This window comes from Pseudonaja textilis, chromosome 3, assembly GCF_049901715.1.
Source record: "Pseudonaja textilis isolate UNSWEBS1 chromosome 3, rPseTex1.2, whole genome shotgun sequence".
Lineage (NCBI taxonomy): Eukaryota > Metazoa > Chordata > Lepidosauria > Squamata > Elapidae > Pseudonaja > Pseudonaja textilis.
Genome location: NC_141992.1, coordinates 86121054 through 86136779, shown reverse-complemented (window position 1 = coordinate 86136779; position 15726 = coordinate 86121054). Strand labels below are relative to the sequence as shown.

Here is a 15726-nt window from a genome sequence, read left to right as displayed (position 1 = left end):
TTTGGAAAGTAGAATTGATAATCTATGCTTTTTAAAGAAGCTACGTAGACTATATATATTTATATTATATAGCATTCAGTTTTGTTCGGGTATTTTCCCATGTCATTGTAGTTGTGCTTTTAAAGTTGTAGCAACGTTTTGGCAGAATCTCATCTGCCATCATCTATACAGAAGCCTGATGAGATTCTGCTGAAACGTTGCTACAACTTTAAAAGCACAACTACAATGACGTGGGAAAATACCCAAACAAAGCTGAATGCCATACATGTAAGTACCCGCGAAAACTTAAGAAAACATATGTGTGTGTGTGTGTGTGAGAGTTGGTCAAACCTTCTTTCTGGGTTACTCCCACGCCTCCCCACATATAAGCACTGCTTTCTGTCAATTTTTGCAGAGGACAGTGGGTGATAAAGGATTTCATTCCCTGCAAGCTATCTGAACTGCTATGGACCAGATTATTTCACATTGCATGACCACGTTGCATGACAGTTGTGTCCTAATTATGCTGCAATTAAGAAAAAGATTCTTTATACCATTCTCTCCCTAGCATATTCATCATTCGCTTTCTTTCCCTTGTGCATTACAAAGAGAGAAACAAATTTGATTTTCATTATCAACTTAGAAGTTTTGCGTTAGACCTAATTTGCTGCAGCCCTGTAACAGCCATTCTGATTCACTATCTATCCCCAGGGTAAACCTAAGGTCACCTTTTTTTCTTAATCAATCTGAAAGTGTCTCTGCAGTTTTCATGCCATAACTAATGATTTATTGCTAACAATAGCATAACTCATATAAAACTGCAATCTTTCACTTATGTGCTTATAAATATAAAATACTGAGATTAAAAAAAAGCAAAATAGCAGAAATACTTTCAGTCTATGAATGACAGATGCTCATTTGGGGCAGGCTGTCTGGGAGCTGTCAAGGCAACTGTGCTGTGCTTTCAAAATGTCAATATGATTCCATTATTTTGATAAAACATTGAAATCCCATCACTGCGTGAAATATCCAAAATGCACATGATCCAGCAAGAAGTTCAACGTTACTGTTAGTGGCCTCAAAAAAAAAAAAATGCTCAGAGTATCTGACAAATATCAGCAGAAAACATGTGTGTTGCAAATACTATTTCAGACATTTATTAAGGAGGAAGCTGCCTATTAAATAATCTGTTTATTTCACTGGATATGTTACAGCAGATTTTTTTTTAATAGATTGTAAATCATTTGTGCAAATAGGGTATAATTCCCAATATAATGCTAAGACTTAAAGTGGCTTTTCTCCCAGTCTCTTATTTTCCTCTCTTTTTGAGTTTCCTTCCTTTTATTCCCCCACCCATCCCCAAATCTCCATCTCGGTTACTAGCAATAAGAGAGATGATTTTTACCAGAGCTCTGAAATGAAATTAAGGCAAGACCTACCCAAGGCCCCAGAGCTGCAAGTTCTCCATAGCCTGTACCTGGAATCAAGTGTCTTGTGATTCACTTAATTGCTCTTTTCTGGAAAAATAATTTTTCATTTACTGTATGAAATTCAAGAAATTAAATAATTTTTTTTAAAAGAAAAATTGGTGTCAAGCTCAATGACAAGTCAACTAAAGAATAAAACTCCTTGTTGCATCATGCATTGGCAGCTTTGTTATAAGAATTGTAGTGAGCGCATTGTAAACCAAGCTGAACATTCCCCACTATTTTTTTCCTTCTCATATGCTGTATCAATAGTATTTGATGCTTGCAGAAGATACATCTGCTGCTTTATTTTAAAGTAGATTCAGCTGAAGAATTCTTTCTTCCATTGCTCACTGCATGATTTCCACTCTTAGTAACCGTGTGTTAATATGTATCTTTTAACTAGGGTATTTTGCTGTTCTTCCATATTTGTAGGATGCTGCAATATTTGTCACAAAATAGGAAATGCTAATATATGAATGCAAGAATCCTCCCTTGAGGACTGCAGCCTGGACTGAAAAAACAGCAAGCACGACTAAATTTGGAATAACTGAAAGCAGATATTTGGAGGGTTATGCCCTAGAGCAAATCATGTTTTGACTGATTATTTTATAGAAAGTTTAATTTGATACACCTATGCTTGGGTCTTTTGTTTTTATGTTGTTACATTATACAATATGTGTGTGTGTGTGTGTGTGTTCAATACATGTATATTGCGTTTTTCTGCTAGGTGCATTTTTTTTTTGAAAGATAGATATTGGGTATAATTCTCTGCATGAATTGGGAGTTTGGCTTTGCTAGAAACCTGGTAGATTGGAAGAAGAGCAGTACTTACAAACAAATATGAACATAACATTTCTCCAGAGGTCTAGTAGATTTTGACTAGATAGGAGATAACTGGTTTATATTCCAAAGAAAATGAAAGCAGCCCAGTTTCCGACCAGTATTAATGTTATCCACCCAAATGGAAAGGGAGACAAGCATGCTGGTCTTCTCCCTTTCCTTATATAGTTATGTGAAGAACTTTTTCAAAATTTGCAGACACAGAGTATCTTTCCCCACCGCTTGATTTTTAAATCACTGTCATGTATCCTCTTGTACATAGATGTGATTTTCTTACTAAAGTTTTGTTCTTTAAAATGAAACAAAATTCCATTTTCCCCTGTTGGATCTCTACTTATTTAATATACAACTACCACTAACCCATTTCAGTAACTACAACTGTGTTGAATCACCCGTATAAGCATTCACAGAGAATGTAATTCATTTCGAGTAGCAACACATTTATTGAATTATCATTTTGCAACCTAACCTGAACAGTAAGACTTAGTTGTTTGGCTGATAGCCGAGTTCTTTTGCTACAAAAATTGCTTAATTGCTCAAGAGTTCTATAGCATTTTCAAATAATAGTTTGAGATTCTTTACAATCATTTATGTTACAACACATGTGTTTTGCAAAAGCTTATTTCTCTCATTATCACCAGTGGTCAACTTTCATAAATTGAACAATAAATAATTCAATCTAGAATTCAATACTAATTTTGCTGGTTAGCTATAGGACTAAGATTTGTTATTGCAGAATCAGAGTGTAAATAGCTATTTTCAATAATTTGCAATAGAATGTGCCTGATTTTTAATTATTGAAGTACCACAGGAATAAAAATACTCTGAAATGATGAAAGCTTGTGATAACTGGGAATAATTTTTTGTGGGCTCCATTTAACATTAACACAAATTTGTTCTATACCAGTCTTTGTTTGGTAGATTTTTGTAGTTCTGGTAAAAAGAATGCAGATCATGGTAAACAAAGTAGATCTAATTTATCTATTATGGCACTGAAATTGTCAGTGCTGCCATTCTGCTTTGCCCCATTGCTGCTTCTCTGATGCTAGACTGCCGTGAATTCTGGGAGGGAGGGAGCTAGCAAGAAGGGAGCAAGGACAAAGAAATTGAAACCATTTCGAGTGCCTGACAGAGACATTGACTGACTGACCCCAAGGTCACAACCATAGGAATGGAATGCGGACCATCACAGAGCCCATCAAACCTCAGAATTGTTACAGAAACAATTTGTTTGAATCCTATTGGACACAAGGGAGATAGTTGGGAAGGGAGACCTGGGGAAGGGGAAAGTAAGTAGGCAGATTTCGTGCTCAAATCTGAGATCTGGCTTTTTCTATCTTGTAACCACTTGGTTTTAGTAAAAGTATTCCTTTCACTATGAATGCAGTCAAAGGCTCTTTCTTTTCTAAATGACCAAGTTGGGACAAACCTGTCAGCAGTTCTCCAAGAGGCATGGAAAGAAATGGTGAAATATAATATAGAACCCATGATTAAAATAATTTTAGCTGCTAGTAATTTATGTATCTAGGACAGTCTCAATTTCTTTCCTATGATCAAGGACTAAAACAGCAATTTTTCCAATCTAGCTCTCCAACAAATTGCTAATACATTTTGTTTAGCTTAGAAGCTATTTCCTGGATCTTCTTATGCTCATTTCCTTCTCCATCTGTATTCATTAGAGTTTAAAAGGAACATCCTGTGTATTACGATGGCAAGCTGTACACCAACACCATTTGTTTTAAGACACAAAATAATTCCATGTGAAGTACTGAGCAGACTTCCATCTGACTAAATGCATTTTCTGTGCAAAAGCTCTACAGAACCCAACTTTAAAATGCTGACATTTCTTGCTACCCCTTTCATTCTTGTCTTACCCTAGCCTCTCTTCTAAAACCCACATCATTTTTCCTCCTGAAATAATCATCACACCAGCCTGCAGTAAATTCTTCATGTGTGAATGTTGCTGTCAGATGTGGATCTGATGCACTAGGGATTCCGGAGAGAACGATTACTGTAATACTGGGTATGTGACGCTTTCAGCATGCAAGCATGCTCATACACACATGTATACACAGGAAGTAATAATCTACAATGTGACTTAACCTTGTGGGGGGAAAAAAAATAAAGACTTCTTTGGAAGAAAGAGAAAAGCCCCCCTTTAAAAAAAAATGCTGCTTTGTTCAAATAAATTTTCTGAGAGTATGGTTTTGCTGTAACTACCACACATTGGTCTCATTGCAATCTCAGCTCTGAATATCAATTGAAATAATAACATTCATTTCAACTAAGCAAACAAAGCAGAAGAGACATTAAAATGATCTGATGGAGACAAAAATAATCTCTGGCACTCAAGAAGTCTCAAAACTTATTTTTCATGCAAACCCTGATATCTATGCAATTCCCCTCTTCTTAGGGGAGAAGCTATATAATTCAATTTAAGCTATATAAGTGCTTATAACTTCGATGAGGAAGACCTGTACACATTATAAAATGTCCTTTTCATGTAAGATTCATTTTTATGAGCATAATAATCCTTAGTAGGTTGTTTTGGATAGTAGATTTTCTTCTTATTCGCATGAGAGGATTTTTTTTTTCCTGGGTCGCTGATTCTATGAAAAGCAGTTAGAGTCATAATAGACCAGTAGGAATTTTACAGACTCCTACCTTGATTTGGGTTAGAAACCCCAAGGGAAGATATATTCGGCCATATCTTATCATACTTTGGAGGAGCTGCATATATTGGGGGGAAAAATTAGGATTTGTTATTTACAACATGCGATAAGATTTTTAAAATTTAGCTTTGTATCTAAACACATGGGTATGGAGAAAAACACAGCGCACAGACATCTATCACTAGACTTTGTCAATGAAACACTAGGACAATATACATCACTTCCACATTGAACAAACAGAAGCAATTGATGATTCCCAAAACACTGAATGTACATTTAAAGATTTTGTGTATTCACATGATAATGTTTTGTCTTCTATAATTTAACAGGTACAATTTAATGTAGTGGATATTGATTATTTGGATGTCTCTAAATTAGTGACTTCCACAGAGTAGGGTAAATTGCCTACTTCTTTAGCAGCATAATGGAGAAGGGTGGTAAGTGGGTGTTTCTATTGTTTATTTGACTATTTTGTTTAGATTTTCCCCCTTTCTGGGGAACTTCCTGTTTCTAGGCAAAATGTTATTCTTCAGATATCAAGGAATTGCATACTAAGATTCCTCACTAGCATTTAAATTGAGCAGGCAAAAATCCCAACCTAAATCTAAAAATAGAAAAGAATGATGTGGGCCAATAGCACTGATAATTATATACCAAAACAACAAGAAGATTGAAATATTTGAATTTATACTCTTAGAATACATTGCATTTTGTACCACTGAACTTTGATGGGGTACCACTTGACTTACCATACTTCTTTCCATCCATTCCTAAAATGGGAAATGGAATTTAACCAAACATTTCTTGGACACTCTATCTGATTCACGAGTAGTCAAGTTTCAATTTCTTCTTTTCATCTCACTGCATCTTGTTACCTATCTAGAAAATTTTCTTGAACTACAGGATGGTTCACCCATACATGTGCATCACAGTGTTGATTGATGATTATCAAGTTGTTTTTGACACCTAGTGATCAGATATATAGATTTTCTCCATTGTGATCTATTCCTAATCTGTTTTTTTTTCACTATACCTTTACCGTGTACATTTAAGTGTAATGTACACTTAAAATTAGCAGTAGAATGAGTGAACCTTTATCATGTACATTTAAGTGTAATGTACACTTAAATTAGCAGTGGAATGAGTGATACATGGATGAGATGTGAAATGGAAGTTTTCTCTAGAGCATATTATTTTTGATGCTCAATTTATGCATTGATGTTACATCTGAAGCCAATGAAACCAGTTTGAAAAAAAATGAATTCATGCTTTCTTGCATAGACTTCTATGGCATCTACACCATGGGACTCCCCTATATAAGCTTGCTAAATGTGAGGAGAACCTGTGGCATCCATAATTCCATTTAAACTCTAAATATAAGACTATTAAACTTTATTGTTTTTTTTCACAAAAGACAAAGAATAATACAGAATCTTAGAGTTGGAAAGATTCACTTAAGTCACTGAGTCAATTGTTTAATATGTTTTTTAAAGAATTGGCACGTTTTTAAAAAATAAAATAAGTGTGCTGCTATATCAAACCATTTATTTTCTAGAAACAAAGTCTCTGTTTTTCTTACAAATAGTAAAAATATACATAGAAAGCTAAAATAGTTTGTGTGTGTGTGTATGTTTGGGTATGTAATACTTATGTGGAAATCATCTAAGGTGACATAATGAAAACTATTTTGCAATTTCCAAAAAGCTACATGTATTTGTGCATACACTATACAATAATTTTGATGATAATGGAACCAAATTTGATTGTTTTGCTAATGGGTATTCCTAATTGAATCTTCCATTATGTGTGTGGAATATAAAGAAGAAAAAAATGGAAGATAGCTTTCATATAAAATATCCATAGCTATTTTTTTTTTTTAAAATGGATGGCATGTAACACTTTTTCTATAATAGAAAAATATAAACTTTTTGTGATGTTGAAATTGTTTGTATTCTCATTTAATATGCTTTTAAATGAATTACTAAATATTCTGGTCATTCTGACTTATTTTAGCTTGATTTTCTATTATCATATCAGTTTGATTTTACTTCTTTAACCACAGCTAATTACTCTTCTATAGCTTCTATATCTTTAGTACAGTATGCTGTATCTCTTTTAATCCTCCTTAGATATTTTAGAACAAATATTTTTTTATTTTTAATCCTAATTAATTGTAATTTTCTTGTTTTATTTGCCAATGTACGAACAAATAAAAATTGATAAAAATTAATGTTTTTTCATGCACTGTTCTTCCCCTAAAGCACAAAGATGTAGCTTAATTGAATGACTTGACACCTCAATTAATTGCAGACTTTTTCTGCTGTGTAAATGAGCAGTTCGGTTACATATTTTTCCTTTTTGATGCTAAACTGTCTTTCATTTTATTCTGCCCATTTAAAGGAACAAATTACACTTTTCTGCATCACTTCCAGATAGGCGTAATAATTTAACGTCTAGCTAACACAGTCAAAGTCTGCTCAGGTTTTCTTTATTCATTATATAATGTGTTGCTAAATTAGGCACAATTTATGCAAACTCCAAGCATCAGATCTCCCAGGAAAGAAATTAGTTCACTTCCTGTTTTTCCCTTGTCACATTGCTTGCCACTACTAGTTTTGTAATCTGCCTAGAATATGCCCAGGTTAACTGCCCTGCTAAATCCCAGAGAATGGGATGCAACAGAAGACTGGTCTCTGATTAACATTAAGACCTACATGCTTGTTTTTTTTTAACCCAATAGTTAGTTAGGGAATGTCATCCTAAGCATAAAATGACTATAAAATGTCATTTAAAAAAAAATACTTTTAAAGTAAGTACATCTTTATTTCAACAAAGCAAGACTTGTTCCCAAGTAAATGTATCTGGCATCAGTTCAGCAGAGGCAAACTCTGTTTTCTTCCAGTAGTCACTGTGGGATTAAGATGAAAATATTCACATATTTTAATTAATATTTTTTAATGGAGTGGGCAAGTAATTGGCTGTGTTCTATTTGTTTTTGCTGTAAGTGCATGTCCATTTAGTTGTAAAATATGGTATATGTATGTATAGGAGAAAGAGAAGTAATGTTTATGAGCTAGGCAACTGAATTACTCACACACATGCATATATAACCTCACCATTCATGCCCCTTAAGGTATTTGGTGGCAATAGTACAGTTAGATCACTTCAATTCTAAAGTACAAGATTTGTAAACTTTAATCTGTGATAGACAAATGTCCTCTGAGCTAATAGACACTGCTTAAATCAGTAGGACACACTTTCAACCATACTAAGTGTGTGCTAGATTTGTGATTAAACAAATTTAGTTCTTCTGGAAATTTTAGTCAGGTTACATGCACAATTAACATACACATAAGGATTTTTTTAAAAAACCTGAAAGGATAATGGCTGCCCATCTACAAGCACATTTGAGAGGAACTAATCATTTAGATCTATTATTGTCTGGCTTTAGGTTTAGATATAATCCAGAAACAGTTCTCCTTGGGGGTGAGACATGAAAATAACCCAAGTCAAGGGATATTGCTGGAATAGAACAGGGGTTTGGGAATTGAAGGCACAGAGTTTGTGTAATTTAATTCTTACTGGCAGGTCCATCACCAGAAATCAGCAATGGGAAATTTCTGTTTGGCTCCAGGGAGCTCATTTTGTGATGTTCCAAAATATTCTATTCTTTCCTTCCTGGAGTTCAATATCTGCATCAAGTCATTAGAACCCAGATTATACTCTCTTTTCTACCTGAATCAGGGAATCAGAGGTGGTATTCAGCAGGTTCTGACCAGTTCTGGAGAACCAGTAGCGGAAATTTTGAGCAGTTTGGAGAACCAGCAAATACCACCCCTGACTGGAGATTTTACAGTATCCTTCCTCTGCCATGCCCACCAGCCAAGCTCACAGAACCGGTAGTAAAAAAAAATTGAATCCCACCACTGCAGGGAATGCTGCCTGCTGACAAAAGTGATGGGCTGGATAGGAACAGGAATCTGACAGTAAAACGAAATATTGTGGAGTAAGGTAGCATTCTCTCCAAATACGTCCTTACAAGAACAGGTTGTTACAGTAGCAAGGAAGACATAGTCCCAACTTAGACAGCTAAATTAAAACCTTAGCTGTGTTTAGGATAACTTAATACCAATGTACATTCTCTAATAATCTCTTGACTGTATACTATACTGTAATTTATGTCTGGTTACCTTCCCAAATGACCACAAAGATGACAGATGGTACCTGCGCAATTTTAAGGCGAGGTGGCAAAATGTAACACCAGTCCTGCAAGCTGTGTTCAGGTCAGGGGTGGGATTCTACCAGTTCTCACCTGTTCATTAGAACCGGTTGTTAACATTCTAAGCAGTTCGGAGAAACGGTTGTTAGAAGAAATTATTGGCCTAATCCTGTAAGGAAGGCAGGAAGGAAACATTCAGGTGTTGCTTACAGAAACTGCCCCTCCATTAACTCTTATTACATTCTGGGCAGGACTAGACTTCCTGTCTCAGGAACTTCTCTGGAGTTTTTTTCCCCCTCCTTTGCTGGTACTTTGCTTGTGTGGAGTGACCATTGAAAAAAGTGACTTATGACCATTTTTGACGCATAACTGTTGCAGCATCCCCACAGTCACGAGAGGCCAGGCAAGGAGATGCGTGTCTCGATGTGAGTGATGTTGAGTTGGCCACACCCAGCCAATAACATGGCCACCAAGCCATGTCCACCCAGTCACATGACCACCAAGCCACACCCACCAACTAAGCCACGCCCACCAACTAAGCCAGACCCATATAAACGGTTGTTAAAAACTGTAAATCCCACACCTGGTCCAGGTTGTTAGTGAACTATTAGTGTCAATTTACGTATTGTCATATGCTTGCAAAACCTTAACATGCATATATTTATGCATATTAGTTTTCTAAATGTCAACCAATCTGTAAGATCCGGCACTTCCCCAAGCAGGGGGCTAAAATGGGAATTAAGCCAGGAAGGATGATTGGTTTGGTACCTCAGGAGAAGGTACTTTTATTTTTAACTCTGTCTTTTCTGGATTGTGAGTGAGCAACCTAGAGTCATCCTATTAAATGGATGGCTGTAAAAATCTGATAAATAAATAATAGATTTGCTTTTATTTTAATGTTCATTGTTTTTACAAATTGCTGACTTTAACACACTGGTTTTATTTAACATGGTTTTTATTTTTTATTTTAACTAGCCTGTGCTTTACTGGGTGGACATAATTACTGTATAAATAAGAATGAAGGGTCCTTGATGTTGAGCTTCATTGTTATCTTGCAGACATTCTCAACATCATCAGTGTTACTAGCGCCTCATTTTAACCCTGAGCTAAAAATATTCTCCTTGATTGATTAATAAGAATCCATCTGTCCAAGACCAGGAGACGGGACACTAAAGTCCCCTCCACATCAAGTTTATGTATATGATTCTAATCCAGATTCACTTTGGAGGAGTGAATAAGCTATTTTCCCTCTTTGTATGCAATGTTTTTTTAACAAATAATTTGCTACTTCTGTAATTTGGCTTTTATAGATGTCTGTCCCAGGAGGAGTGAAGGATATTTTGCATATTCTGCTGTATTTACAAATCCATCATATTAAAACACCTGCTCTTATAGCCTAAGGCTAAAACCTTTAAGTGGATTAATCTGAGATTAATATTTAACGAAATCACCAGCCCAATGTTTCAAGAGGTTCCTTTTTATCATGAAATCCAAAATAGATAAAAGGGTCTTATTTTTAGAAGTTATTCTGATTTCATCAATGTAATAGGAAAGTAAAATAAACATTAAATCAGTCATTTAATTATAACAATTGACCTCACCCCCTTCCTAAGAGGCCTGTAGGGGGCATGCATAAGTGTGCCAATCATGCCTACCGTCCCTGTCCTATTGTTTCTTTTTATTTTTCTTATCAGTATCCACCTCATGTATTCAAAACTAAGTTTATTCTTATACCTGTATCTTGTAAGCGATTGACAAATCAAATAAATAAATAAATAACAATGTGGTCTCAGAAAGGCTGTAAACAAAGGATCTGGGAATAGGTTGTCATTTGGTCTTGTGCTGGCAAGGAAGCTGTCCAAGATCCACGGGCTTCCACAAGACCATCTCTACTAAACCAATCCTTAAAACAACAGTATCAGATGCAGAATAAAGGTTAAATGATAACTTGGTTCCTGTCTAAAAGGACCATCATAACAGCTTAGAATGTTCTTTGGGGAACATCAGCCATTTGAAATGAAAGCTAAGTTGAAGCTAAGCTCTAAAATAGTTGTTCATTGTCTTAGATTGCCTCCAATACAACGTTCAGCCTTTTGCAGTAGGTAGCAAGCATGGAAAGTGGAGATTTCTATTCTGAACTAATGTGAACCTCTGGATGAGGAGGTGATAGGAGATTAGATAGAGAGAGCAGGAGATCATAGTGGACAGGCAGAACAAGAGGCAAACATGGAAGGTAGAAGGCAAAGGATTGGTAAGTAAAAGCAGTGGATAGAAAGAAGATAGGAAGAAGTTAAAATCTAGTGTTCACCTGAAGAAGAAACAGATACAGAAAAAGGAGTTAAGGAAATCCATGATAACAACAACATGGCTGGATTCCTTAGGAGCTAACATTCCCAATGCACAATAACTGTATCTGCAAAGGATACCTGCAAAATTTTATATCTAATTTTGGCATTTTCAATGCTACAATTCAATCCTATGCAGGTTTTGTTCAGAAATAACACCTAATGGGTTCAGCAAGAATTGCTGTTGAACAGAAAAGTTCTGTACCTGTTTACCTGAGTAAAAGTAATACTGGTATGTATGATTCATTAAGTCTGACATCTGCATTGTCTAATAATTTTCCTGGCTTATTCAAATACGCCTCACTGAATCAAATTGCTTTTTTTTCCCCTCCAAGTCCAAAACCCATTGAACTATGGATGAAAATTCTTTCCTCTGAACATAACTTCTTTTTGAGCTTTGTATCAATTATACAATTTTTCTCTGAAAAATATATAACAGCCATGCAAGATATTAAGGGATGTTCTTTGTAATTTGCTCATTCTTGGCTGGATATTCTATGAATGTCACCCAATCTCTGCCCGTTTGTCATTTTATTCCATGCCTAAATGGTGGGATAAAAACTTCTGAGTCACCCAAAGACTTTTTTGGAGGCTGCTTGTGAAGTCTTTAGGTACCTGGAAAAGATGAGTCATTCTCAACACGCTTCAATCAGAATCCTTTAACAGCTAGGGTATATAATAGCCACTCATTCATTTACTGCAATTTGTTAGAAACTTTCTTTTCCTGAACAGCAGGAAAATAACATAATAGTGCTGAGATTACTGCAGAGATACAGATAAAGAAAAGATACAGAATTGTAATATTCAGCCTATAATCTCAAAAAGGCTTTTAAAAGAAAAAACATTAAAAGGCACAGGGATTGGACATATAGTTGGTGTAGGCACTGTGAATATGTGAAATGACAGAGAATGCATTCATTACATTTACATTTCATGTTTTCTCCAGGATGTTATTTATAGGATTTCCACACAGCTTCCTATCTAGGCAAAGAACAGAGCCAGATCCGATTAGTTTAAAGCACTGTTATATCCAGAGACAGGGTTTTTGAGAATAGGCCTTTCTGTAAATATTTTGTGTTCCTGTTAATAATTATGCCACATAAAACATAATTATACTTTCAACTTTTTCCTACTGGATAGGTGCTATGATACTTGGCAAATTATTGCTCAACAACAGCCACAAGGCATAGCAGTACTATGTCAAGTAGTCCTCGATTTATGACAGTTCATTTAGTGACCGAAGTTACAATGGCACTGAAGAAAGTAACTTATGACCATTTTTCACACTTACGATCACTGCAGCATCCCCATGGTCATGTGATCAAAATTCTTATGCTTGACAACTGATTCATATTTATGATGGTTGCAATGTTACGTAATTCCTTTTGTGATCTTCTAACAAGCAAAGTCAATGGGAAAACCAGATTCCCCTAATAACTTTGTTACTAACTTAACAAGAATTATCAGGGATTCACTTAACAACTGTGGTTAGGAAGGTTGTAAAATGGGGCAAAATTCATTTAACAAATGTCTCACTTAGCAATGGAAATTTGGGGCTGAATTGAGATTGTAAGTCAAGGACTAAATGTATGTAATAAAATACTATGTTACCTATATATGATATTTTATATTAAAAATAATGAAAAACAAGCAATTTGAAAATAAATAAATTAGGGTTAACGTTTGGAATTCCTTAATAAATGTGGTCAGATGACCACATAGTTTTCAATGAATTAAAGTTTTACTCCAGTCCAGTTTATTTGAACATGGCAGATACTTTTCTGTGTAGATTGGTTTATTTAAAAAACTTGTACATTTCCCTGGAGAGTGAAGAAACCTTTTGCCGGAAATTGGATGTTAGGGCAAATTTTGACAGTAGTTAACAGATAACAGATAAACAGAGTTGGAAGGGACCTTGTAGGTCATCTAGTCCAACCCCCTGCCCAAGCGGGAGACCCTACACCATTTCTGACAAGTGGCAGTTGGGATAACACAATATTGTTAAATGTGGTAGGTGACACAAAATGGACTATTGTATTAATATTTGTGTCCTTATAGTAGCAAATAATTGGCAAGACCAAGTTTTGAAGTTTAACCCTTGGATTGTGGAATCTGAACACAGCTACCTGCCTCCAAATTAACAAATGTTATTTGTTTCCTTTATACACCCTCCCATTCCACTTGGGCAATCTTCCTCATAAGAGTAACATAGAAACAATCCTTAAAGTTGTTGCCTCTTTTTGTGAATTACTATAATTAGCAATGCAATGGGAATACTAATAGATTTTAAGTGAAGGTCGTTCTGTATAACTCTGCTTATAAGGTGTTTTTTTTTTTAAGTTGGAAGGGATGAAAGTCTCTGGATTTCTGGTCTCAAGCTACTTTACTAGGTAGATGATAGTGCAGAGAAAGATGAACTTTGTTACCCCTGGATTTCACATGAAAAGGCAACCTTCAGTATCCCAATAGAGACATGTACACTACAGAGGTAAGTTCCAGTTTAAATGCACGGTCCTTAGTCTCTATTAAGGGACTCACTTTGGAGAAGTGGTTAAGGATAGGAACTGAATTCTAATCCTCCCATAGTACAGAGCTAGTTGATGATCCTAATGGCTTTCTCTCAGCCCCTGGGAAGAAAGCAACGACAAACCACTTCTTAAATCTTGTCAAGAAAATTGCCGGGACTAACTATGTCAGCACTTACCAGGAGTCAATACTGACTCAAAGGCAACAACACAAACAACAAACAATACTCTAGTTCCAAATGAGCACATATGCACATAAATCAGCAAATATACCAATTTATTCAAACTCAGCTAGCCTTTTGAAGGTAGAAGATTTGGTTCTTAACTATGGCTGAAAATTAATCTAATCCCTGACTATATTCTCCCATAAATTTATAGATTTTTGCCAATCTTCTTGGGAATCTAATCTCTAATCAAGCCTAGGATTCAATTACAAGATTTTTTTTTCCTTCAGGGTCACTGTTGTCATTAGGATAAGACAGTGTTGGAGGCAATCTTATGCTAAAAATGTTTTTAATGCTCTGGGGAGGTTGAAGCAATTGAGTATTTCCTCCATAAGGACATACTCTTACATTGTCCCAATGTTATGTTTTTTACCAGCATATTCATGTTGTGTCACAATTTAGATAGATGATAGATAGATAGATAGATAGATAGAGAGAGAGAGAGATAGATAGATAGATAAAAAGTGGAAAAGTTTTGTGTGGTAATCTATAGGATTAGGGAAAAAATGTACACAACAGACACAAGAAACTTCCTTAATTTTCTTTTTTAAGTATCGGGAATCTGAGATTCTTTTATTTTATGTTTTTAAATTTACAGCTGCACTATTTTTATTCTGTATGTATGTGTATATAACCACCAAAATAAAGAAAATTTGACTTGATCCCAACTGGTGTTATCCAGTTTCTATTGTTTTTCTTTTTTATATATTTGCAAAGGTGTAATGTACCTATTCTATACACTGAACTGTGTTCTGTTCTCCCAATGCTGAAGTCCATAAGCATGAAAATTGCTGGCAGATGAATCTGCCATCCAGAAATAAAGAAATAATCAATTTTGTTATTGTAGGTGGCTCTCTGAAATCCATGGGTTATAAACCTCAAAATATAAACAGTTGCTAAGCTGATGAGGGACAGAAAATATTGGGCTTAATTTACCTTTAACGTTTAGGTTCCACGCTGGCATTTCTAGCAGGTGTAGCTTTTTTTTTTTTCATCTGGTCCCTGCCTGACAAATTCCACCTGCCGAAATTCCCTGTGACAATTACTGGAGGCAGAGGAAGCCCTGTCTTCCTTGGCATCTGGCCACACTAATTGCTGCTGCCGCTGCCCTTAGGCCTCTTCCAGTGAAAGAAAATTAAGACAGCGTTGCTAGGCAACAGCTGGCTTTTCCTTGCAGCTGTTCCAGGTCTGGTTTCTTGAGGTGATAGAGAAAAGAAAAGCATAAAATTTATTAAATGGTTCCAAGAGGTTGTCTTCCACCTTCCTAACAGAGAATTGTTTGCGTCCCATTACAGCAAATGTTATTGTCTTACCAACGCAGTCAATTATTATTTTTCCATAAAGCGTTTCTCCACAGGAAAATAGAAAATGGGAAGCTGTGGATCTGTTAACAAAGCATGTTACTCCGTGTATTAGTAAAACTAAGGAGGCTTGAAGAAACTAAGGTTCGAGT

General features: G+C 35.5%; 1 protein-coding gene across 8 annotated transcripts in view; it reads right to left on the bottom strand.

Annotated features, from left to right (window-relative positions):
* The window catches only part of NTNG1 (netrin G1), a 261099-nt gene that overhangs the window by 46946 nt on the left and 198427 nt on the right, over nucleotides 1-15726 (bottom strand). For 3 of the 8 annotated variants that reach the window (XM_087930276.1, XM_087930275.1, XM_087930278.1), the window contains exon 6: nucleotides 4953-5018. The exons of 4 other annotated variants lie outside the window; for them this stretch is intronic. In XM_087930276.1, the coding sequence (XP_087786402.1) occupies nucleotides 4953-5018 (66 nt within the window). Of the gene's footprint in view, nucleotides 1-1944; nucleotides 1996-4952; nucleotides 5019-15726 lie in introns of all 8 variants that reach the window. One more of the 8 variants, XM_087930280.1, reaches the window with a different exon arrangement.